A 23,000-nucleotide genomic window follows, 5' to 3' on the forward strand; every position below is an offset into this window, starting at 1 on the left:
AGGGGCATCAGAGCTGTGCCTAGAGAAGCAGATCGGCTGGGGGGGTTCCCATACCTTCTGGATTTTTCTCTCCCTCTTTGGGGTATGAGTTGCCTGAGCCCCTAGGACAGCCCCTGAGCAAGGTGCTGGGCAGACGTCAGTCAGCACCCACCTCCACGTGGTACTGACTGTCCAGTCTGGGCAGGGGGAGGGCCCTGGGTATCAATGACAGGCTCCAGGGGCACCTGCCCCTGTGTCCAAATATGGTCTGGAGCCACTGGCAGGGGCGATAAAGTCTCCTGGGAGGGGCAGACCGAGGCTGGCTGGCTGGCTGGGGTTCACCGCGGAGCTCAGAGAAGCAGTGTCGCAGGAGAACAGACCCAGAGAGTTCATTGTCTTTGTGAGAAAGTGAGGAGCCATCGGACTGTTCCCAGAACGGGGAGGGAGAGGGGGGCTGGCACGGACCTTTAGGGTCTGCAGTGAGAGGTCAGGCCTTTGTCGTGGTGGCTTCACCTGCCCAGCTGGGAGGGGGGCACAGGGATGCGGAGACCCCTCTCGTCGCGGCCCATGCTCCAAGCTCCAAGCTCCAAGCTCCAAGTTCTTCTGGGCCATGGCCTCAGGGGTGCTGGGCCTAGGTCTCCTCCAGGCAGAATCCTCACCGTCTGTCCCGGTGGGAGGGGACCCCGGAGCTCCAGACCTCCAGCCCGGAATCCAGCCCTGGGTCTGGAGGGAGTAGCTGTCCACCCAGAGCCGCCCTTTCCTGGCAGATGGTGGAGGCGGAAGCTGTGCAGCTGAAGGAGGAAGGGAACCGGCACTTCCAGCTCCAGGACTACAAGGCGGCGGCCAAGAGCTACAGCCAGGCCCTGAAGCTGACCAAGGACAAGGCGCTGCTGGCCACCCTCTACCGGAACCGGGCGGCCTGTGGCCTGAAGACGGTGTGGAGCCGGGCGGGAGGCCGGGGGATGGACGCTGAGGGGGTGGGGGGGGGGCGGGAGGAGAAGGGGGCTGGGTTGCAGGCATTATCCACCCTCCATCCTGCCAGCCCTCTCCCCTGGGCCCTTCAGGTTGGAGAGGGGCACCTCTCACTGCTTTCCTAGACCTTCCGCCCGGCCCACTCCTCTGGAGACAGCAGCTCCCCCAGATCCAAACCAGCCAGGGGCTCCCCTTAGGTTGTTTTGTGGCATCTTAACCACAGCCCGGCGAGGCAGCTGCCCGCGCTGTAGGTGAGAATCTCAAGGCTCAGAGGGTCCAGTGATTTCCCAGGGAGTTAGTAGCAGAGCCCGAATGCAAACCCCAGTTTGCCTGATGCCAAAGCTCAACCACTTTTCCACAGCCAGCGAGGGGCCCTCCCCAAGGCCTCTGACAGTCCGAAGCTCCCAGCCACTGCCCCTGCCCACTTCCCGGGGAGACCCCCTCAGGCTGTCTCTGCATTGAGCCCTCATTAACCGAGTCTCCTCCTCCTCTTTCTCAGGAGAGCTATGCTCAGGCCGCTTCAGATGCCTCCAGAGGTGAGCCACCCCTTGCCCCTTGCACCCGCCCCCCCTCTGTTTTGTCTGAGAGGCTCTTGACATTCCAAGGCAGGGGTCGGCAAACTCATTAGTCAACAGAAGCCAAATATCAACAGTACAACGATTGAAATTTCTTCTGAGAGGCACATTTTTTAAACGTAAACTATATAGGTAGGTACGTGGTTATTAACTTAATTAGGACTCCTAAGCTGGCCTTTGCTAAAAACCCAAGGGGCCAAAGAGCCTCGTGTGGCTCTTGAGCCGCAGTTTGCCGACCACTGCTCCAAGGAATTACAAATTGTGTGAACTTCATCGTAGGCCCTGTAGACGGGGCTTCACATGTGCCATCTGTGTCTAAGTCGCATTTGTGCAAATGGAGTTGCCTGTTAAATATGGTGCCGTGGCCTCTTCCTTGCTTAAGAGGTGCTTTTGGAAATCTTTTCCATGGTGTGGCACTCACCCCGTTTGTTGGAAATTAGGATATTGCCATGGGGGACCCCCAGAACCGGGTCCATCAGCCCAGTCCTCTTCCAGGGGAGCCAGGCTTCCCTGTGCCACCACCACTGGAGGAATAAACATAACAAAATAAACATACGTCAACGTTGGCGTACGCACGATCGAAACGGGAAGGCTTCTCTGGGCTGCAGGTCTGTGTTGGGTTTTGATCCGGTCACCATTCTTTGAGGGGAAGCAGAGAGCCTGGGGTGAGCGCAGAAGGTCGGGAACCGGCTGGAGAGGGGACTGGGAACATCCTGTGGACAGCAGTCAAGGGGAGTGGCAATATTTAGCTCCGAGAAGGCAGCTCCCAGGTGGGACAGAGCGCTGCCTTCAAACCCCCAACAAGCAGATGCCGTCATGAGGAAGAGAGATTGGGTTTCACCTCGGGGATTCCAGGGCTGCCTGCAGGACAAAAGGGCCACGTGACAGAGAGAGAGGTTTCAGGGAGGAAAAGGGAAGGGCTCGATGGTGGGGCTGCCTGGCTGCCTGGGGAAGGAGAAAGCTCCCCACCGCCTGAGGGATGCAAGCACCAGCTGGATGAGGGATGTTTGGTGGGGGTCCTTGGGTAGCAGATTCCGGAGCATCAGGGGTTGGGCAAGATGACCCTCAAACTTCCTCCCAGCCTTGAGACTATGATTTAAAAATATATACCGTATTTTCCGGCGCATAAGAAGACCCCCTAATTTTACAGTTAAAACATATGTTTAGGCCTATATTCGCTGTATAAGACTACCCCCCACTTCCGAGGCAACACCAGTTCTTTTTTTTAATAGACCGCCTCTCTGACTCTGGCCAATCTGAGCAGGCTTTTTTTCCTTTCAAAAGTCGTCTTATACGCCGGAAAATACGGTAGATATATATATATAGCCGAAACTGGTTTGGCTCAGTGGATAGAGCATCGGCCTTCGGACTGAAGGGTCCCGGGTTCAATTCTGGTCAAGGGCATGTGCCTTGGTTGCGGGCACATCCACCTTAGGGAGTGTGCAGGAGGTAGTTGGTTGATGTTTCTAACTCTCTAATCTCTCTCCCTTCCTCTCTGTAAAAAAAAAATCAATAAAATATATTTAAAAAAAAAAAATATATATATATATATATATATATATATATATATATATATATATATATATATATTCCCTTCCCCAGAGAGGAAGGGAAAGGGATAGCGAGTTAGAAACATCAATGAGAAAGAAACATTGACCAGCTGCCTCCTGCACACTCCCCACCGGGGATGTGCCTAAAACCAAGGTACATGCCCTTGACCGGAACCAAACCTGGGACCCTTCAGTCCGCAGGCTGATGCTCTATCCACTGAGCCAAACCAGTTTCGGTGAAACTATGATTTTTACTCTCCCCTTAACAAAGGGGAGCTTTGGGTCAATCGTCTGTATGGGTAGGTAATCTCAAAGGAAGAGATTGGGGGGATGGGAGGGGGGGGAGGAAGGCGGTCTGTAGCCCGGCCCCCTAAGGCCCTGCCTGTCGCCCTCGCTAGCCATTGACATCAACTCCTCGGACATCAAGGCCCTGTTCCGGCGATGCCAGGCGCTGGAGCACCTGGGGAAGCTGGACCAGGCCTTCAAGGACGTGCAGCGCTGCGCCACCCTTGAGCCCCGGAACCAGAACTTCCAGGAGACCCTGAGGAGGCTCAATGCTAGCATTCAGGAGAAGGTGAGCCGACCTCCGCCCACAAGTCTTGGCCACCTGCCCCATTCCTGGCAGGGGCGTGTCAGAGGGGCAGGACGTCAGGGCAAGGCTAGTCCTTGTGAACACGTGGCACAAGTGGGTACCCCGTGTGTGAGTGACCAGAGATGCGGGGTTGCTTGTTTCAGGGTTCGAGCCCGCATGACTAGAACACAGGTCTTTTACATTCCAGATGGAGGTTTTGGTGGTGGTGCTGGTGTTTTTTTTTTTTTTTTTTTTTTTTTTTTTTTAATTGCATTAGTATAACTGCAACTCGTCCTCTATTTCTAGGAGGATAAAGGCAGCATGAGATACCTGGGAATGGGGGAGGGGGTAATTGGTGGCAGATGGGGTCAGGAGCCAGTAGGAATGGGACATCTTTTCTAGGAAGATGGAGTGCCATGAGAACTTGGACCAGAGATGAGAGCTCCTGCCTTAGCTGTCAATTTCTGAGGGACCTCGTGGGGTGGCAGTTTCTCCTCTGTAGGACCAGGAGGGTGACAAATAGCTCAGCTCCCGGCTCCCGGACTCAGTAATTCCTATGTGCCTGGGGCAACCCCACGGTGGGACTCCACGGTGGGTCCACTGTCCAGAGTATAGACTCAGAGCTGAGGGAATACGAACGAAGGAGTGATCAAAGAAAGGGCCGTGAGTGCGTGGGAGCCCCTCCCTGCCCTGAAGCCAGGATGGAAATAGAGGGGAGTGTGGGCCAGCACAGCCACGCAGTGGGAGGTACAGAAGGGGCTGGTGAGATGGGGAAGATGATCAGTTTGGTCATTTTATGGAAGCCTCAGAGCACTGGGGTTGGGGTTGGGATTGTGAGGGACGAGGCATCTGAACATAATGGTTTCCATTGCTTGGGGAGCCACTCTAAAACTGCTTCAGGTTCCTGATTCTGGAGGCATATTTCTGTTTTAGCCCATCTTGAAATGTCTCATAGCTCACCATTTACTAGACTCCAAAATCGGGATGATGATCCCTTGCCTTCCAAGATGTGTGAGCACCAAATGGGAGGGTGGATGTAACTGGAGGGTGAGCTTTGTGGGGCAAAGACCTGCTTTTGTTCACCGTTCTCTCCCCAGCATCTGAGCACCTGCAACAGCGTCTGGCACGCAGTAGTTGTCCAGGAAACGTTGGTTGAATGAGTGAATAAATGAATGAATGACAGTGTGGGGGGGCCCAGAGTAGACACCCTAATATTCACTGAGAAGAACGTCCCACGGAGCGGACTGAAATACGGACCTCTGCCTGTTTCCTTCCTCAGCTGCACCTGCAGTTCTCCACAGACTCCAGGGTACAGAATATGTTTGATATCCTCCTGGACGAAAAGAGTGAAGCTGATAGGCTGGAGAAGGTGAGCGCTGGCCTTGTTTAATTAATTTAACACTTCTCTTCCTTTTTAAAGTCCTTACCCATAAGCAGAAATGTTTATTTATTTATTTATTTATTTATTTATTTATTTATTTACTAGAGGCCCGGTGCATGAAATTCTAGCACAGGTAAGGTCCCTAGACCTGGCTAACAACCAGGGCCAATAGATCAGGGCCTTCCTTCCCCAGCTGCTGGCTGCCAGCTGCTGGCAGAGGCCTTCCTGCATTCCATGCCACCCCCTGGTGGTCAGTGTACATCATAGCGAGCAGTCGAACTCCTGGTTGGTTGAACTCCTGGGGACACAGTTTGCATATTAGCCTTTTATTATGTAGGATTTACCTATTTATTTATTTATTTATTTATTTATTTATTTATTTTTGTTAATCCTTGCCTGAGGATATTTTCCTATTAATTTTTAGAGTTGAAGGGAGAGGGAGAGACACACAGAGAGAAACATGAATGTGAGAGAGACACATCGATTGGTTGCCTCCCATATGCATCCTGACCAGGGCTGGGTATTGAGCCTGTAATCCAGGCATGTGTCCTTGACTGGAATTGAACCCAGGACTCTACAGTCCACGGGCTGACATTCTATCCACTGAGCCAAACTGGCTAGGGCTACCCAGTTTTATTTGAACATTAGTGCAATCAGAGTTGAATCTATGATTCTGATTCTGCTAAGCATTGTTTATTTAACAAGTTGCTTGGTAGTCTTTTTATTTATGTCCTTCATGATTGCAATATAGTTCATCAAGTTAGTCTTTATGCAAGTTACTGTGTCTATCTTTTGAATTATGTTCGTGGGGTATGTGTCCAGGAGTAAGATTATAGGGAGGAAGAATAGAAAGATGTTTTGAAGACCCAGTTTTTGAGCCAGACCCTGCCCTTGGCCCAGGGCCGAGGCCTCCTCAGCCAAACCTTCCTCCAGACCGTCACTTCCTCTTCCCTCTTTCAGGCTGCCAACAACCTCATTGTACTGGGCCGTGAAGAGGCGGGGGCTGAGAGGATCTTCCAGAACAACGGTGTGGCCCTGCTTCTGCAGCTCATGGACACGAAGAGGCCTGAGCTGGTGCTGGCTGCAGTGCGGACCCTGTCGGGCATGTGCAGTGGCCACCGAGCGAGGGTGAGGGCCTGGGCGTGGGCCCGGGTCTGGGTGCTTGGCATGAATGGCTGCCTGGCCAAGGACCTGGAAGGGTGACATGAGGGCAGGGTGTGGCTGGCATAAATGGACCCTGATACAAAATCTGAAGTGTCCCCTTCAACTTTGGTTGTACAGTCCCGGATTCAACATACACCACTCCTCTGCTTTTTTTCTAATATATTTTACTGATTTTTTTACAGAGAGGAAGGGATAGGGATAGAAAGTTAGAAACATCGATGAGAGAGAAACATCAATCAACTGCCTCCTGCACACTACACTCCCTACTGGGGATGTGCCCACAACCAAGGTACATGCCCTTGACCAGAATCGAACCTGGGACCCTTCAGTCTGCAGGCCGACGCTCTATCCACTGAGCCAAACCGGTTTCGGCCGCTCCTCTGTTTTTTCTCAGAGCTGGAAATGGGTCTATGTGAACATGAGGCTATTGCAAGTCATCTGTGAGGAAGAGCTGAATGCAAAGGCTATGATAGTTTACACTTCTTCATGCTAAATCTTCAAAATCCAGGGTATAATTTGCACTCATAGCACCTCTCTCTTGATGTGAACGGCCCCAGTACTGGTGCTCACTGACTCCAGGTGGCCAGTGGCTCTGAACCTCTGGAAAGGGCCATGGCTTGTGTCAAGGGCATTCCCAGGCCAGGGGCCAGGAGGCACGGGCTGATTTCCCTCCCACTCCCTAACCTGCACGGCAGCTGGAAGGGAGGGACCCACGACTGACTGTGGTTTGCTGGGGCCTAGGCCACGGTGCTTCTCCACGCGGTCCGCATAGACCGACTCTGCAGCCTCATGGCGGTGGACAACGAGGAGATGTCCCTGGCCGTCTGCAACCTGCTCCAGGCCATCATTGACTCCCTGTCTGGGGAGGACAAGCGGGAGCACCAAGGGAAGGAGGAGGCCCTGGTTCTAGGTAGGAGACAGTCTTCAGTGTTGGTTCCGGAGGTTGGGAGCAAGGGAGAGTCTGTTACCACCTCAGACGGGGAATTTCCTGTGTGCGGACGTTGTCTGGTGTGATTGTCATACTTATTTTCTGGTGATAAAAGTAACAGGTGCATAGCAGCATTATGGACAATAACTTAAAGGTAGAAGCAAATCGAGTGTCCATCGACAGATGAGTGGATAAACAACAACAACTATATACACACACACACACAATGGAATATTTACTCAGCTTTAAAAAGGAAGGAAATTGTGACACATGATACAACATGGATTAGCCTGTGGACATTATGCTAAGTGACATAAGCCAGTCTCAAAAAGACAAACTTGGTATGATCCCCTATAGATGCAGCTTCTGAAATTGTCATACTCTTAGAAACAGAAAGTAGAATGGCATGGCCAGGGATGGGGTAGGGGAAATGAGCAGTTATTTAATGGGTACAGAGTTTCAGTTTTGCAAGATGAAAAAGCTTGGGGGATGGATGGTGGTGATGGTTGCACCTCAATGTGAATGTACTTAATGCCATGGAACTCGGTGCTTAAAAACACAATGATGTTTATTTTATATATACTTTACCACAATTTTAAAAAGTAACAGAGGCTCATTGGAGAAATTTGGAAAAAATTAGAAATATGTAAACATGAAAAACAACAACAACCCATCCTGTTAACCTTTTTTTCCTATCCATCCATATAAATATCTATTTGACAAAATATCTTATATATTTTATATATATTTTATATATTGATTTACACCCACCTCAGGTCCCAATTTTGCTCTCCGCGGCCTTACAGAGTAAGTCTGTTTGTTATCTCACCCTCGTGACAAACCTCTGTCTGAAAGTGGGCTGCCGTGTCCACTTACATCTTTCCTTCTTTAGCCAGATAGCCTCATTCCTTCATCGCCTATTTACATGACACGGTTTGGAAAGCTTCCTCCCTGCCTTTGGGTTCCAACCTAGAATGAGAACAATAGTCTCCAAGTCTCAGAGGTCAGACAGGGCAAAGCAGGACAAGGCATTTGCCTTCTGAGATTCCCTGCGGGCAGGGAGGACCGGGCACCCCAAACAGAGGCTTGCATTCGGGCGCCCGGCCTGCCTGAATCTGTGCGGAGTAAGATGTCTGTAAGGAGCACAGATTTCCTTCCTGGGAAAACGTTTTATTAAGCCAGTTCATTAAAAACCACACGAAACATCCCTGGGCCCCGGCCAGTCGTGACCTGGAAGGAAGAACTAGCTGTTCAAGGATGGAATGGGCTGTGATAGAAGTCAGAGCTCAGAATGGCGGGAGGACCCCCCAGTGCTGTCTAGGGAGTTCCCTCCTTTTGGGGGGTTGCGATGGACAATACTATACTCTCCCGGGAAATTCCACCAGCCAGGAAGCAGTAGGTTTGATATGTCCAGAGTCCTTCTAGAAGCCTCTTCCATTCCTGGTCCTAAATACTCGAGGCTCCCTGGTCCTCTCTCTTTATCCCTGTTCTCTCCTCCGCAGACACCAAGAAGGACCTGAAGCAGATCACCAACCACCTGCTCGACATGCTGGTCAGTAAGAAGGTGTCGGGCCAGGGCAGGGACCAGGCCCTGAACCTGCTCAATAAGAACGTCCCCCGGAAAAACCTCTCTGTTCAAGACAACTCACGCACCATCTACGTGGTGGACAACGGTGAGGGGGTGGGCGGGTCTGGGCTCACTCCAGCATTCCCCGTGGATGTCCCTTGCCCTGGGCAGAAAGTAGAAGAAGTCTTCAATCCCAATGGAAAAGCCAGGAAAAACCATCAGCATGCTAGGATCCACTCGCGGGCTGGTGGAGGTACAGGTCAAGTCTCTGAATGACGGGCCTGGCCACACCCAGAAAATGTCTAAATGCACCCAATCACATCTGGTCTGGGTGAAGTGTCCCAACAAACGGGCGTACGTGTTCAAAGACAAACAGGATTCCACCAACCACAGGGGCACGCTCCCGAAGTCTCACGGTTGGCAAGGCCTTCTGGAAGGGGGAGATGGCATCACCTGGGCGTTATATCAAGCCCAGGGAGAATGTTCTAGCACAGTGGTCAGCAAACTCATCAGTCCACAGAGCCAAATATCAACAGGACAACGATGGAAATTCCTTTGGAGAGACAACATTTTTTAAACATAAACTTCTTCTACCGCCACTTTTTCAAAATAGACTGGCCCGGGCCGTGAAAATTTGTGGAAGAGCCACACTCAAGGGGCCAAAGAGCTGCAGGTGGCTGCCGCTCTGCTGACTAATGAGTTTGCCAACCATTGTTTTAACAAACAGGAATTTGTTAGCTCGAGGGTGTTATCCTCTGCTTAATTAACGTCTTTTATTGTGGCTGTATAATCTGCTACAATAAATCCTCTTGCACATTGCACATTTAATGGCATTTACACTAGTCATTGTTCTTAAAGGTTCAAGTCCGCTTTACCAGCTTGGAATTCATTCTCCTTTGTTATTGCAGTTCCCTTGTGTGGTTTTCACAGATCTCCGCAAAGTGCACCTTAATGAATTACTTTAGTGCTTAAGCCTCACCCCCAACACGCTGGCCCTAGTTCTGGACTTCTCTGCATATATTACAAAGGCTGAGCGCCAACAGCAGACCTCTTCCCTCTGGTTTATGGTGTAGGATGGGTGGGGAGCCATAGTATCGTTCTAGGCACCAAAATGAATAGCACTTGTGTAAAAATGTGACTTAAATTCCTGGCGCGCTAATGAAAAGCTGCGATGTTGAGGTCGTATGTCTTGCAAACTGGGCTGGACAGAGCCCCGCAGGGGTCTTACACTTGCCGCTGCCGTCCGTCCTGCAGGCCTCAGGAAGATCCTGAAGGTGGTGGGGCAGGTTCCAGATCTGCCGAACTGCCTGCCCCTGACCGACAACACCCGCATGCTGGCCTCTATCCTCATCAACAAGCTCTATGACGACCTGCGCTGCGACCCTGAACGCGATCACTTCCGCAAGATCTGTGAGGAGTACATCACGTGAGCTTCCCGGAGGCCTCATGGGTCGGCCTCTGTGTTAGTGATCAATAGCCCTGTAACAAACTACCCCTAAACGTAGCAGCTTAAAACAGTAATAGTCAACCATTTCTTATAAAAAAGATGGCCATTTGGGAATGGCTCGCTGGGTGGTTCTGGCTTTGGGTTCTCTTGGTCTGGGCTGCAGTCATCTGAAGGCTTGACCGAGGCTGGAAGATCTGCTTCCAAGATGGTGCACTCACCTGGCTGGCACACTGGTGCTGGCTGTTGATGGGAGGTCTCTATTCTTCCCTGGGTGACCATCTTCCTACATGCCCATCCCCGTCTCAGAGTGTGCTTCTTGGGGAACACACCCCCTGACACATCTGTTATGTCCTCTATCCTCATCGTAAGTCTGTGAAGTAGTAGTACTACCCTTAGTTTCCAGATCAAGAAGCTGAGACTCAGAGAGGTTCCGTGGATTGCCCAAGGTCACCCAACATATGCGTGGTGAATCCAGGATGCAAATCCAACCGTGTCTGCCCCCCAAAATCTCACACTTTCTACCACCCTCGCCTTCTCTTTTAGGGCTAAGTTTGACCCCCAGAACATGGACAAGAATGTGATTGCCATCCAGACAGTGTCGGGAGTCCTGCAAGGCCCCTTTGACCTGGGCAACCAGTTGCTGGGGCTTAAAGGTGTGATGGAGATGATGGTGGCGCTGTGCGGCTCAGATCGTGAGGTAGACCAGCTGGTGGCCGTGGAGGCCCTCATCCATGCCTCTACCAAGCTCAGCCGCGCCACCTTCATCATCACCAACGGCGTGTCGCTGCTCAAGCAGATCTACAAGACCACCAAGAACGAGAAGATCAAGATCCGCACCCTGGTGGTAAGTGGGCTCGGGGCCCGACACCACGCCAGGCACCAGGGACATCAGGATGGAGGAGGTCACCGTCTGAGGGCATCATGGGGTCCCGCAGAGCAGTGTGATATGGAGGAGGCTGTGAGAACATAGATTCAGAACGGCGGACCCACATTTAACTTCCGACACCTCTGTGCTTTCTTTTTCCTTTTTTCCTTTTTTATTTTTTACCTCCCCACTCTCTCCTTCCTCTCTGGTTATCACTCTACTGTTGTTGGTCTAAGAGTTGTGGATTTTATTATTTTTTTTGGCATTAGAAATTATGGGGGATTTATTTTCCTTCTTTATCCTTTCTGTAGAGTTCAAGTTTTAATAATATGTGCATATGACTTTTATAATCAGGAAAAATAATTTAAAATAACTTGTGAAACTCCCATAAGTCACATTGTGATTTTCCTGAAGTCACTCACAGGACCACAGAGTGTTACCTGCAAACACACAAGGCGGTGTGACCAAATGGTTTTTTTCTTAATCCCTTCATCTTTTCACCTCCTCCATGCTTCTGAAAGGCACGAAAACTGATAAGTTTTATCCAGAAAATATTTTCAGAGCTAACTCCGGAAAGTCAGTTTATTTGATTAATCCCTTCCTATATGGCACAGTCAAACCTGCTTTATTTCTTCCATCTTCATTTTACAGAAGTTATTTTCATTGACCTTTTTTTTCCTCGTGAACAATTATAGTGAGGATTTGAGTCATTTAGCTTCTTTTGTTTGTATCAATTTAGAAAAGACAAGTTTTAGCTTCTGGTATTGTGAGTTTTCTCTTAGAGAAGAATTTTTTTCCCTAAAATAAATCCAAATTTCCTGAGCAAAATTCTGCACATCTGCATTTGTTACCCATAAGATAGAATTTCTCTGCCGGTTTCTGTGCTCTGACAAGTCTCTCCACTGCAGTCTCAGACAGGATTAGTATTATCTTGTGCTGATTTTTCCGAAAGGCATTCAAAACATCTGTGGGGTCAAATGGTGGAGGAAAAGGGTCTGGGTAAAAACCTCCAGCTTGCCTGGCTGGGGTAGCTCAGTGGTTGAGCATTGACCCATGAACCAGGAGATCAGGGTTCGATTCCTGGTCAGGGCACATGCCCGGGTTGTGAGCTTGATTCCCAGTAGGCAGCCAACCAATGATTTTCTTTTATCATTGATGTTTCTCTCCTTCTCCCTTCCTCTCCCTAAAATCAATCAATCAATTATATATATATATATATATATATATATATATATATATATATCCAGCTTTTCCAGCACCTTCCTTCACCTGGATGCCTCAGGGAAGGCATCTCCGAAGAGGTGACACTGAGCTGAGTTTTGTAGTATGAACAGAGGTTTATCCGGGCAAAGAGAAAGGGACAAAGTGTCCCAGCCACAGGGACCTGTCTGAGCAGGGCACTGTCCCCAGGCTTTGGTGCCTCTGGTCCTCCAGATGTCCGCCGTCTCCCCTCCTCCACAGGGACTCTGTAAGCTCGGATCTGCAGGTGGCACAGACTACGGCCTCAGGCAGTTTGCCGAAGGGTCCACGGAGAAGCTGGCCAAACAGTGTCGCAAGTAAGGGGGTCCTATTTTCCGCAGGCCGGCCCTCTCCTCCCCCCGGGGGGGTGCCCTAGTGTCCACCAGGTTGGGAAAGGCCCCCACCTGCTGCCCACTGCCCTGCAGCGGCTTCCCCGCCCTGACCCGAGCCCTGGCGCCCGCCCCGGCGTCTCTCCCTCCGCTCCCAGGTGGCTGTGCAATGCGTCCATAGACACGCGGACGCGGCGCTGGGCCGTGGAGGGGATGGCCTACCTGACGCTGGACGCCGACGTGAAGGATGACTTCGTCCAGGACATCCCTGCCCTGCAGGCCATGTTTGAGATGGCCAAGGCGAGTGGAGCCCTGGCCCCTGGCCCCGGGAGGGATCCATCCGATCCCGCTCACAGGGCCTCCCACTGTGTCCTCAGCCTGCTGTCCCCTCTAGTCCCTGGTAACCTGGACCAGTCCTTTGCCTCTTTCTCGTCTTTATTTTACCTGACTATAAAATGGCTCACAGCTCTCGCCATGCCTTCCCGGCAGTGGGAGGATGAACAAGTGGGTGGTGTTTTGCCAAAACTGGGTTGGCTCAGTGGATAGAGCGTCGGCCTGCGGACTGAAGGGTCCCAGGTTCGATTCCAGTCAAGGGCATGTACCTTGGTTGTGGGCACATCCCCAGTGGGGGGTGTGCCGGAGGCAGCTGGTCGATGTTTCTCTCTCATCGACAGTTTCTAACTCTCTATCCCTCTCCCTTCCTCTCTGTAAAAAATCAATAAAATCTTTTTAAAAGGGGGGGGGGGGAGGAAGGATGGTATTTGTCCCCCTGGGATCCTCAGGAAGCGAGGTCTGAAGGACCAAGAGGCAGTACCTAGCCTCTTCTGGGTCCTCTCTCCCCTCCGAGCTCCTCTCAGACTCCGTTCCTCCTCCTTCTCACCGCTAAAGGGGGAAATGTGGGCGAGTCTGTACCAGAGGGTGTACCCCGCCCATCCCATCCCCATGCAGCCCCGGGGAGGTAGTCCCACTATGTGAACGTGTGTTTTGGCCGGGACTCTTCAAGGAGGCACAAAGCCAGGGGTGTACTCAGAGGACTTCCTCCCATGCTTTCGGGTGCTGCTGAGGGTGCCCCCTGTGCCAGCGGAGCCAGCCCCCTTCCTCTGTGCCGCTGGCACTTCTCCGAGCTGAACTGCTGGGGCCACACACTCCGTCCGCCCAAACCAACCTGTGGACCGTGCAGGGGAGCCTTCTTGGGAGCAGAAGTTTGTTCTGAAGTGTTCTCTCTGCCTTTTCCCGCCTCCCCCCGCCCCGGTGCCTCCAGACCTCTGACAAGACCATCCTGTACTCGGTGGCCACCATCCTGGTGAACTGCACCAACAGCTACGACGTCAAGGAGGTCATCCCCGAGCTGATCCAGCTCGCCAAGTTCTCCAAGCAGCACGTGCCCGAGGAGCACCCCAAGGTGGGAGCGGGGACGGCGCAGGGGGGGTCTGTGCCACCCACCCGTCCTCCAGGGCGGTGGAAAGGGAAGAGAGCGGGGTCTGGGTGTTGCTTGGGTGTGTTTGGGAGAATTTGGCACAAGGTAAACCGGAGAGGATCATGGTGCATGTCTCTCACTAGGTGGCGCTCGTGTCTTTTCTTAGTTTTAATGTTCTGTCTTGGCGAGGTGGGAGCGGTTTGATTTGGGGGAGGTTAGGAACGCAATCTGTAAGCCTGGGAAAACTAACAGCCACGATGAACGTTTTGCCATGTATGTTGTTGATTTGATGGACATCAGACTGTTGCATTTTATGTCCCCAACACACAAAAAAATTATTTTCCGGGCTGTCTGGATTTAGGGATATGGGTGCTAAGTAGGAAAAAGGAGAGGAGAGACATGGATCAGCAGTGGCCAAGATGTCACAAATTCCCTTGAGGCCCTTTCTCCCCCCCACCCCCCATGATTCCCTGCACACAATGGTATACTTTGCTTGTGGTTTGCATATGAATACATATGCATCCTATTCCCACCAGAAGAAAAAAAAAAAGTAGACTTTTTAAATGATCAAAGTAATAAAACTGTGATACAACACAAATAAAAGGGAGGAGAGCAGACAAAAGAAATTAAGAATTTACAATGACATCACCCCCGCCCCCCCCAACCCTTGCCATTTGGGTATGTTACTTTACCTACCAGAGGCTTTGTTTTTTTCTATGCACCTTTTTTTCCCCTTTTGTTTTTTTCCCCTACCCCTCTCCCTTCCTCTCTGTAAAAATTCAATAAGATATATTTTTAAAAAATAAAGTTCCTGATGATGACATTGGGGCCTGCCCAGATAATCTAGGACTATCTCCCCAGCTCAAGATCCATAACTTAATCATATCTGCAAAGTCCCTTGTGCCGTGTAAGGTAACATATTCACGGGTTCTGGGGATTAGGACACGGACACCTGGAGGGCCCATTATTGGAAGTACCCCAAGAAGTCAGAAACGTGCCATCCTCGTACCAATATGGACTGGCCCGGTGCCCGGGCCCCTTGCCTACTGCCCCGCTTTGTCTCCCAGGACAAGAAGGACTTCGTGGACATGCGGGTGAAGCGGCTCCTGAAGGCTGGCGTCATCTCGGCGCTGGCCTGCATGGTGAAGGCAGACAGCGCCATCCTCACCGACCAGACCAAGGAGCTGCTGGCCAGGTGTGGCTGCAGGGGGCCGGGGCTGGGCTCTGGCTGGGCAGGGAGATAGAAATGGCCCGGAGTCAATAAGGGAATGAGCCATTTGGGGGGCAGGGGGGCTGGAGAGCAGCCTAAAGGAGTTCGGCATGGAAAGTGACATGGCGGGCAGGTCCTCACAAGTGCAAGTTTGCATCAGGAGGAAAGAGGTCCCTGTCCAGTTGCCTGGTTCCCCGGTTTTGTGTGGGACCTGCTAGTCCAGAGATGGAAGGCACCATATCTGTGCGACCTGGTGGGCAGGCAGCCAGGCTCACGGGACAGTCCAACGCAGCGGGTGCCACGAGGGGGAAGGCAGAGTGTTGGTTGGAGCGCAGCAGTGGCACCCCTCCAGCCAGCCTGGAAAGGTGCAGCCAGGAAGGCTTCCTGGAGGATGTGACAACTCAAAGGAGCCACTCCACTGCCGGGAGGGAAGGGCTCCAGGTGGGTGGAACAGCATACACGAAGGCACCAAGGACGGAGGAAGAAAGAGTGCATTTGGGGTTTTCCTGCTCTGTGTCTGGAGCACAGAGTGCACAGGAGTGAGCAGTGCTAGGTAAGACCAGAGAGGGAGGGCCGAAACTGGTTTGGCTCAGTGGTAGAACGTCGGTCTGCGGACTGAAAGGTCCCAGGTTCGATTCCGGTCAGGGGCATGTACATTGGTTGTGGGCACATCCCCGGTAGGGGGTGTGCGGGAGGCAGCTGGTCGATGTTTATCTCTCATCGACGTTTCTAGCTCTCTATCTCTCTCCCTTCCTCTCTGTAAAAAATCAATAAAATATATTTAAAAAAAAAAAAAAAAAAAAAAAGACCAGAGAGGGAGGGAGGCAAGGGCCAGGTCCCAGGGGTCCCGGGTGTTTCTCCGGGGGAGTAGGCAGCAAGGAGCCATTGGTTCTCTCCCTGAATAAGGATGAGGGGGCCCTTTGCAGCCGCACTTCCTCCATAGCCTCTTATGTTCTTTAAAAATATATTTTATTGATTTTTTACAGAGAGGAAGGGAGAGGGATAGAGAGTTAGAAACATCGATGAGAGAGAAACATCGATCAGCTGCCTCTTGCACACTCCCCACTGGGGATGTGCCCACAACCAAGGTACATGCCCTTGACCGGAATCGAACCTGGGACCCTTCAGTCCGCAGGCCGTCGCTCTATCCACTGAGCCAAACCGGTTTAGGCTGGATGCCTTTTTAAACAGAGTCAGGGACATCTGTCCTAAGATGCTACGGGGCTGCAGTGTTTTGACTGGCAGGGGTTAGGGCGCCACTTATGTTCTGGGCAGTACTTCCCAAGGGCACGCACACACACCAGCCGCACTTTCCAGAGCTTCCCTGGCTCTGGCCAGCTGGCCAGCTGATGTCCAGGAGGGGTGGCTGGCACATTAAATGCCCTCTATCCTTTCTCCACAGGGTGTTCCTGGCACTGTGTGACAACTCGAAGGACCGAGGCACCATTGTGGCTCAAGGTGGTGGCAAGGTAATTGGGTGGGATAAGGTTCTCGGCATCCTAAAAGGTACTCTACTGGGTAGGAGCGTGTGTGTGTGTGTGTGTGTGTGTGTGTGTGTGTACACATGCATGCATCCTCTATGCCTGACTCAAGAATAAATGTACCCTCTGTCCCCACCCGACCCCCTGGAATATGGTCCTTCCGGAAACTGTGCTGTCTGTTCTCATGGCCCCAACCCCGTTTCTGCCGGATTCTGGGACGGGTCACGGGACTTCCTGTGGAATCCCATCTGTCCTCCTGGCGACGGGGAGGAAGCCTGGGGCAGGTCCCAAGGCCGTGCCCGCTGCTACGGAAGACTCATCACGGAGTCCTTGTCCGTCCCCATGTCCGCCGCTGCACAGCCTTGGGCAAACGACTCAATCTCCCTGAGCCCCAGTTTCCGCGTCTGTCAAACGGGGTGGGGAGGCACACACTTTGCAGAATGTCACAGGGTGTCTGTGACCCAGGAGTGAGCACGCCCTCTCTTGCAGGCCCTGATTCCCCTGGCCTTGGAGGGCACGGACGTGGGCAAGGTGAAGGCAGCCCACGCCCTCGCAAAGATCGCTGCTGTCTCCAACCCAGACATGGCCTTCCCCGGGGAGCGGGTGGGTGTTTGGGGGTGGGGTGGGATGGGGCAGTGGGAGGGGTCTTCTCTGCTCCTAGGGGCCTTTCTCCTTGTCACCCTGCTCCTGGCTTGGGAGGGCCATGGTGGTGTCACAGAGAGGCAATGACTTGGAGGTGCCCGGGGTCCAGGCCTAGCTCTGCCTGCCTCCCGCGGCTGGCCTCTGGGGAGCCCCTCTCGTCTGCAAAGTAAAGGGAGGGGCCCTGCTTCTCAGGATCAGCATTAAGGTCCAACCAGACCCATGGGTGGACAAGCGCTTTGGAAATTCTAAAGCTGGACACCTGAAAAAGTCAGGGGCTGGGGGCTCATAGCCTCCTGTCCCCCGCTTCCCCCCTCCCCCACAGGTGTATGAGGTGGTGCGGCCCCTGGTGAGACTCCTGGACACGCAGAGGGACGGGCTGCAGAACTACGAGGCCCTCCTCGGCCTCACCAACCTGTCCGGGCGGAGCGACAAACTGCGGTGAGCAGGGTGTGGAGGGAGCAGGCATGAAGACAGGGGTCCCATGGAGTGTCCGGTTGAGTTGCACATATGTATACCACGTGTGAAAACTGCGCCCCTCCAAGGGCTGGGTCAAAGGCAGCGAAAGAAAGACAATGGGAGGGGCTTGAACCAACTTGGGAAAACCACATGGTGAACGTACAAGCCAGAGGAGACGAAAAAGGCTTCTTTCTTAAGTTGTAAAAAGATGCCCAGGAGGAGGGGTAGGAAGAAGTATGTTCCTTCTCTGAAGCAGGAGACGGTGCAGGGTATAGTACTGGGTTGAGCTTCCTTTGGTACCAACTGGTCTGAGCATAAAGGTATTTACTGGCTCACGTAAACACAGTCTGGGCACTCCGGATTCAGGTGAACTTGATGCAGGGGTTACAAAGCTGTCCTGGTTCTCTGTGCCTCTCCTGTCTGTGTGTTTATTTGTGTGTGTGTGTGTGTGTGTGTGTGTGTGTGTGTGTGAACATATTTTTATTGATTTCAGAGAGAGGAAGGGAGAGGGAGAGAGAGATAGAAACATCAGTGATGAGAGGGAATCATTGATCGGCTGCCTCCTGCACGCCCCACACTGGGGATCGAGCCCACAACCCGGCATGTGCTCTGACCCGGAATTGAACCGTGACCTCAAGGTTCACAGGTCAGCGCTCAACCACATGCTGGGCTCCTGTCTGTTGTTTTAACTCTCAGATGGGCTTGCCCCGTCTCCCTCAGTCACAAGCCTTCATCTTCATATCCGGCAGGAAAGAGAGGCAAAGAGAATTTCTCTTCTTCAGCAATAAGAGCCTCCAGCGCCGGCCGGGTGGCTCCGTTGGTTGGAGGGTCACACCAAACGGTTGCGGTTCTATCCCCAGTCTGGGCTCATGTTGCAGTGACATTTTCACTCTGGAACCCGTCACTGCGGCCAGGATGCTGAGCCACATCAACTAGTCCATGCCCACTGGTGCCCCTCCTGGCGCTGGGGGCAGGATCTGTGCCACAGGAGCCCTGCCGGCCGGGGATGGGGGAGGGGTGCCACTGGGATGGGGAAGGGGCACCGAGGTGGCCCCGAATCCCACAAGTTCACGACGGAGAACTCAGCGGCCTCTCTTGCTCCACTCCTCCCGCCCCAGGCAGAAGATCTTCAAGGAGAAGGCCTTGCCGGACATCGAGAACTACATGTTTGAGAACCACGACCAGCTGCGGCAGGCAGCCACCGAGTGCATGTGCAACATGGTGCTGAACAAGGAGGTGCGGGGACTCGGCCTGGGGACGGGCAGCGATGGAGGCCTGGAGAGTCAGGCCACGGGCCAGGCCGGGCGTGACTGGGGTTGTTACAATGGTACTGAAGCAGCACTGAATATGTATGGAAGAAATGTGAAAATAGTTACAATCTTAGAATATTGTACACGTTAACATGAATGAAATATTGCTGTTTCCATAGAAACTACATTTCCCTCTATCTGTGCTCTTCCCAGAATAATCGCAGGGTTTATAATAGTAAAAATGAATCCAGAACACGTCCATGACCTTATGGGATAAATTGTAACCATGTGGTGAACACATGTCTTCTCTTTTCCATCCTGCTAGAGTATTTAAAAAAAAAAAAAAAAAAAAAAAAATATATATATATATATATATATATATATATATATATATTTCAGAGAGGAAGGGAGAGATATATAGAAACATCACTGATGAGAATCATTGACCATCTGCCTCCTGCCCATCCCCTACTGGGGATCAAGCCCACAACCCGGGCATGTGCCCTTGACTGGAATCGAACCCGGGACCCTTCAGTCCGCCGGCTGGCGCTCTAGTCACCGAGCCAAACCAGTTTCGGCAACATCTACCCTTGAGTCTGTGGGCCTCTTTCCCTGGGTGGATAGCTGAATGCAAACAGAGGCTGTGGAGCACGGTCTCTGGGGAATCCTTTACTTTCTCTAACCTTTTAGCTGGAGGAGATGGTAGCCCCTTCACCCAGCCAATCAGGGAAGACTTCCAGGGGGCGGTGGCATGGGTGAGCTGCTCAGAGGAAAGTTCCCAGAGACCCCGGGCCAGGGAACGCGGCTGCAGGTGCACCTTTCCCCCCCAGGCTGGGCAGGGGAGGGCACTTTTCCCTGAGCCACGTACCTCCCTCCCGCAGGTCCAGGAGAGGTTCCTGGCCGATGGCAATGACCGGCTGAAGCTGGTGGTCCTGCTCTGCGGGGAGGATGATGACAAGTTGCAGAATGCGGCCGCAGGGGCCCTGGCCATGCTGACAGCGGCGCACAAGAAACTGTGCCTCAAGATGACCCAAGTGGTGAGAGTGCGCCTGGAGGCCAGCGAGGGCATGGGCTCTAGGGAATCTCTCCTCATCCCGACCACATTGCCCTGGGGGATCCGCTGGGGGGAAAGCTTGTCTCCGTGGTAACCACCCCCAGCCCCCCTGCTCCTACCACGTAAGGTGCTTCAGCATTTGTTCCTTGAGGCAAGCTTCTCAACGGTAGGGCAGTGTTTCCCAAAGTGTGGTACGTGTACCCCCAGGGGTACGGGAAGAGTTTGGTGGGGGTACGCGTTGCACCGGAGTTTGGTGGGGACATGCACTGCACCGTGCTTAAGCTGCGCCTAATTCTTACATTCTCATGAGTATGAAGGGTACTTAGCATTGCAAAAATTATAGAAGGGGTACACATCTGTCAAAAGTTTGGGAAACACTGCTGTAGGGTGTGCAAGAGTGGCCTGGAGGGCTGGTCGAAGTACTTTCCCCAGATATCCCGATTCGGAACCAGGGTGGGGTGCTTCCAGCCTGGAGACCACGTTGAAACTGCGGCCCTAAGCAGCCTCTGTGAAGTACCTGCCACACAACTCCCACGGACACTCCTCTGCAGGGCCCCCGCCATCGCTCTAAGTGTTTCTATCCATCAAGTCACTCCATCCTCCCCATGCCCCGTGCAGAGGGTGTGATGATGATGATGAACCCCATTTTACTGATGAGGAGACTGAGTGCAGAAAAGTAGCTCAAGGCCACACAGCTAGTCAGTCTGGAAGGAAGTGGAATCCCATGGGCTTGCTGACCCGCTCCTGGCCACGTCTCCCTTCTTCCCGAGGGGCTCAGAAATACTGGCTGCATTCCTGTCCCTACAATGGCATCCTGATGACCCCTCGAAGCCGGCCAGACCCATCTTTTGTACAACCCTGGGGCCATGTTGGATGCTGGCCTCTCTCAGTCTCACACCTGCTGGGATATGTCCTGGGAAGCCAGGCAATAGATTTTCCTGCTGGGATTCCTATCCCAACAGGATTATCGCCCTTCCTTTCACCCCCAGCGGCTCATTCCAGAAACTGATGGACCTTGGGCCCATTATCAGTCAGTCCACCAGCAGCAAATCATTTCCTGAACCCTACCACAGCTAGCTGAACTTCACCTTACTATCTTTGTGGTAGGAGACTCAGTGTAGAGTTTCACTTCCTTTCTTTGTGATCGGAGACTCAGTGCAAAAGTCTACCTAGAAGCTCAAAAGAATTTGCCTTTTCTTCCCCCTGTCCTCTCCCCATCTGAGAGCAGTGCATGTCGGAAGGTTTTTTCTGCTTATTAATGGAGGGTGTGGTAACAGGAAGCACAGAGGAAATCTTTGGGTTAGTGCCTACAATCATCATTCCTGTCCACTTTTATTGGTTGGGCTCTCACTGTGCTCTAGCTCCCATACTAAGCTCTTTCCACGATCATCTCCTGAGGCTGGCAGAGGTTAGATAACTTAGCCCAGGTCATACCATTGGTAAGAGGCTGAGCTGGGACCTGAACACTGGTCTTTTTGACTCTAAGACCCATGCTGATAACTGTTCTATTCTGCTCCCCATGTATGTCTGTTGAGTGTCCGTGGGAGTTGTGTGGCCAAGCCTCCTACTTTTATTCTCAGCTCCTACTCTGTCTCCTGGGGTGACCGGAGGGACTGGAGTCCTGTCTTCCCGTGCACAATGGCTGGGATGCTTCACACCTGAGAATGGAAGAGAGGGAGAGAGAGAGACAGACAGAGAGACAGAGAGAGACGGAGAGAGGGGGTGGGGAGGGATGGAGGAGAAGATACACTCCAATTCCTGTGTTGATCCAGTTGAAGTCAAGGCTGGTGGAGTGCATACCTAGAGCTCATGTCTCAAGGGGCACCTGGGTTAGCAGAAACAGGCCCTGACCATGTGCCCAGCGTTAGAATCCTCCTCTTTGAGACCCTCCATCCTCATTCTGCTCAGGCATGCAGTGAACCTGTCCCTCTGCTTGTTCAGATGCTTAACAAATAAATAGATGTGTGGATATTTATTTTCCACTATTTCCCGATGTGCGACCATAGGTGGCTAAGTTACTTTCCCTCCCTGGACCTCAATCCCTCCACTTATAAAATGAAAGAGATTGGATTATTTCAAGTTCCTATTAGTTCTCCAATTCCTGCTCGGGTTCTGGTAAGATAGGCATATTCTGAGTCCCATACACACATAATCAGAGTCCCCGCTCCCTCGCCCTTTCAGAGTCCAGAATCTGGGCCTGGCCAATGCCTTCTGTTTATCTTGTCCAAAAATCTCCTCTCTCTCGGTCCACCCACGGATCCCTCCAATCCTTCCTTATCCACCTTCCCCCTCCAGACAACCCAGTGGTTGGAGATCCTACAACGGCTTTGCCTGCATGACCAGCTGTCTGTCCAACACCGGGGCCTGGTCATCGCCTACAACCTGCTGCAGGCCGATGCTGAGCTGGCCAAGAAGCTGGTGGAGAGTGAGCTGCTGGAGATCCTGACTGTGGTGGGCAAACAGGAACCGGACGAGAAGAGGGCAGCGGTGATTCAGACAGCCCGGGAATGTCTCATCAAGTGCATGGATTATGGCTTCATTAAACCAGTGTCTTAGACAGGAGCCCACCAGGGGTGCTGGGGCTGATCCTCTATTGTGCAGAGTCCTGAGCTGGGAACTCTGGGAATGTCAGTTCGTCTAGGGATCGTGGTAGTGACAATGAAGTCTCCATGTTAAAAAAAAAAATACTTGATTGTTCCCTGAGTTGTTAATCTCCTCCTTCTCCCAAAGTGTGCCTGTTCCATTGGCTCTCTTGCTCCCTGTCTCCCTCTATCTGTCATGTTATAGAACACTTGCCATGTTCCTAGGAAGTAGACTAAACTCTGAGCCTTTGGTGGGGGTAGGTGGGGGGGGGGGGGGGGGGCGGGGGCATGGAGGTGTTAGGGAAGACAGAGACTGGTAAGTTGTTTCTGAAATGTATGTG

General features: G+C 52.4%; 1 protein-coding gene and 1 long non-coding RNA gene across 4 annotated transcripts in view; one reads left to right on the forward strand and one right to left on the reverse strand.

Moving 5' to 3' along the window:
- On the forward strand, positions 1-23,000 carry UNC45B (unc-45 myosin chaperone B). 3 transcript variants are annotated; one of them, XM_084863430.1, is made up of 20 exons: positions 1-82; positions 747-914; positions 1,451-1,487; positions 3,475-3,650; positions 4,927-5,016; positions 5,989-6,156; positions 6,934-7,102; positions 8,623-8,793; positions 9,942-10,113; positions 10,678-10,978; positions 12,461-12,555; positions 12,726-12,867; positions 13,829-13,969; positions 15,052-15,179; positions 16,597-16,663; positions 17,165-17,278; positions 17,640-17,755; positions 18,892-19,009; positions 19,905-20,060; positions 22,373-23,000. In XM_084863430.1, the coding sequence occupies exons 2-20, from the start codon at positions 747-749 to the stop codon at positions 22,631-22,633; spliced, it is 2,790 nt and encodes a 929-aa protein (XP_084719556.1). In that variant the 5' UTR covers positions 1-82; the 3' UTR covers positions 22,634-23,000. The 3 variants fall into 3 exon arrangements, with proteins under 3 accessions (XP_084719556.1, XP_084719557.1, XP_084719558.1); XM_084863431.1 differs by lacking the exon at positions 1-82 and adding an exon at positions 262-387 and having other exon boundaries at positions 17,165-17,206; XM_084863432.1 differs by lacking the exon at positions 1-82 and adding an exon at positions 295-387.
- LOC311611449 overlaps positions 6,490-23,000 on the reverse strand; it is a 38,817-nt gene continuing 22,306 nt past the window's right edge. Inside the window, exon 3 of the long non-coding RNA XR_014793114.1 lies at positions 6,490-6,544. This is a non-coding gene — a long non-coding RNA (uncharacterized lncRNA). The remainder of the gene's footprint in view (positions 6,545-23,000) is intronic.

The sequence above is a fragment of the Pipistrellus hanaki genome (genome assembly GCF_964339955.1).
Source record: "Pipistrellus hanaki genome assembly, chromosome: 16".
Lineage (NCBI taxonomy): Eukaryota > Metazoa > Chordata > Mammalia > Chiroptera > Vespertilionidae > Pipistrellus > Pipistrellus hanaki.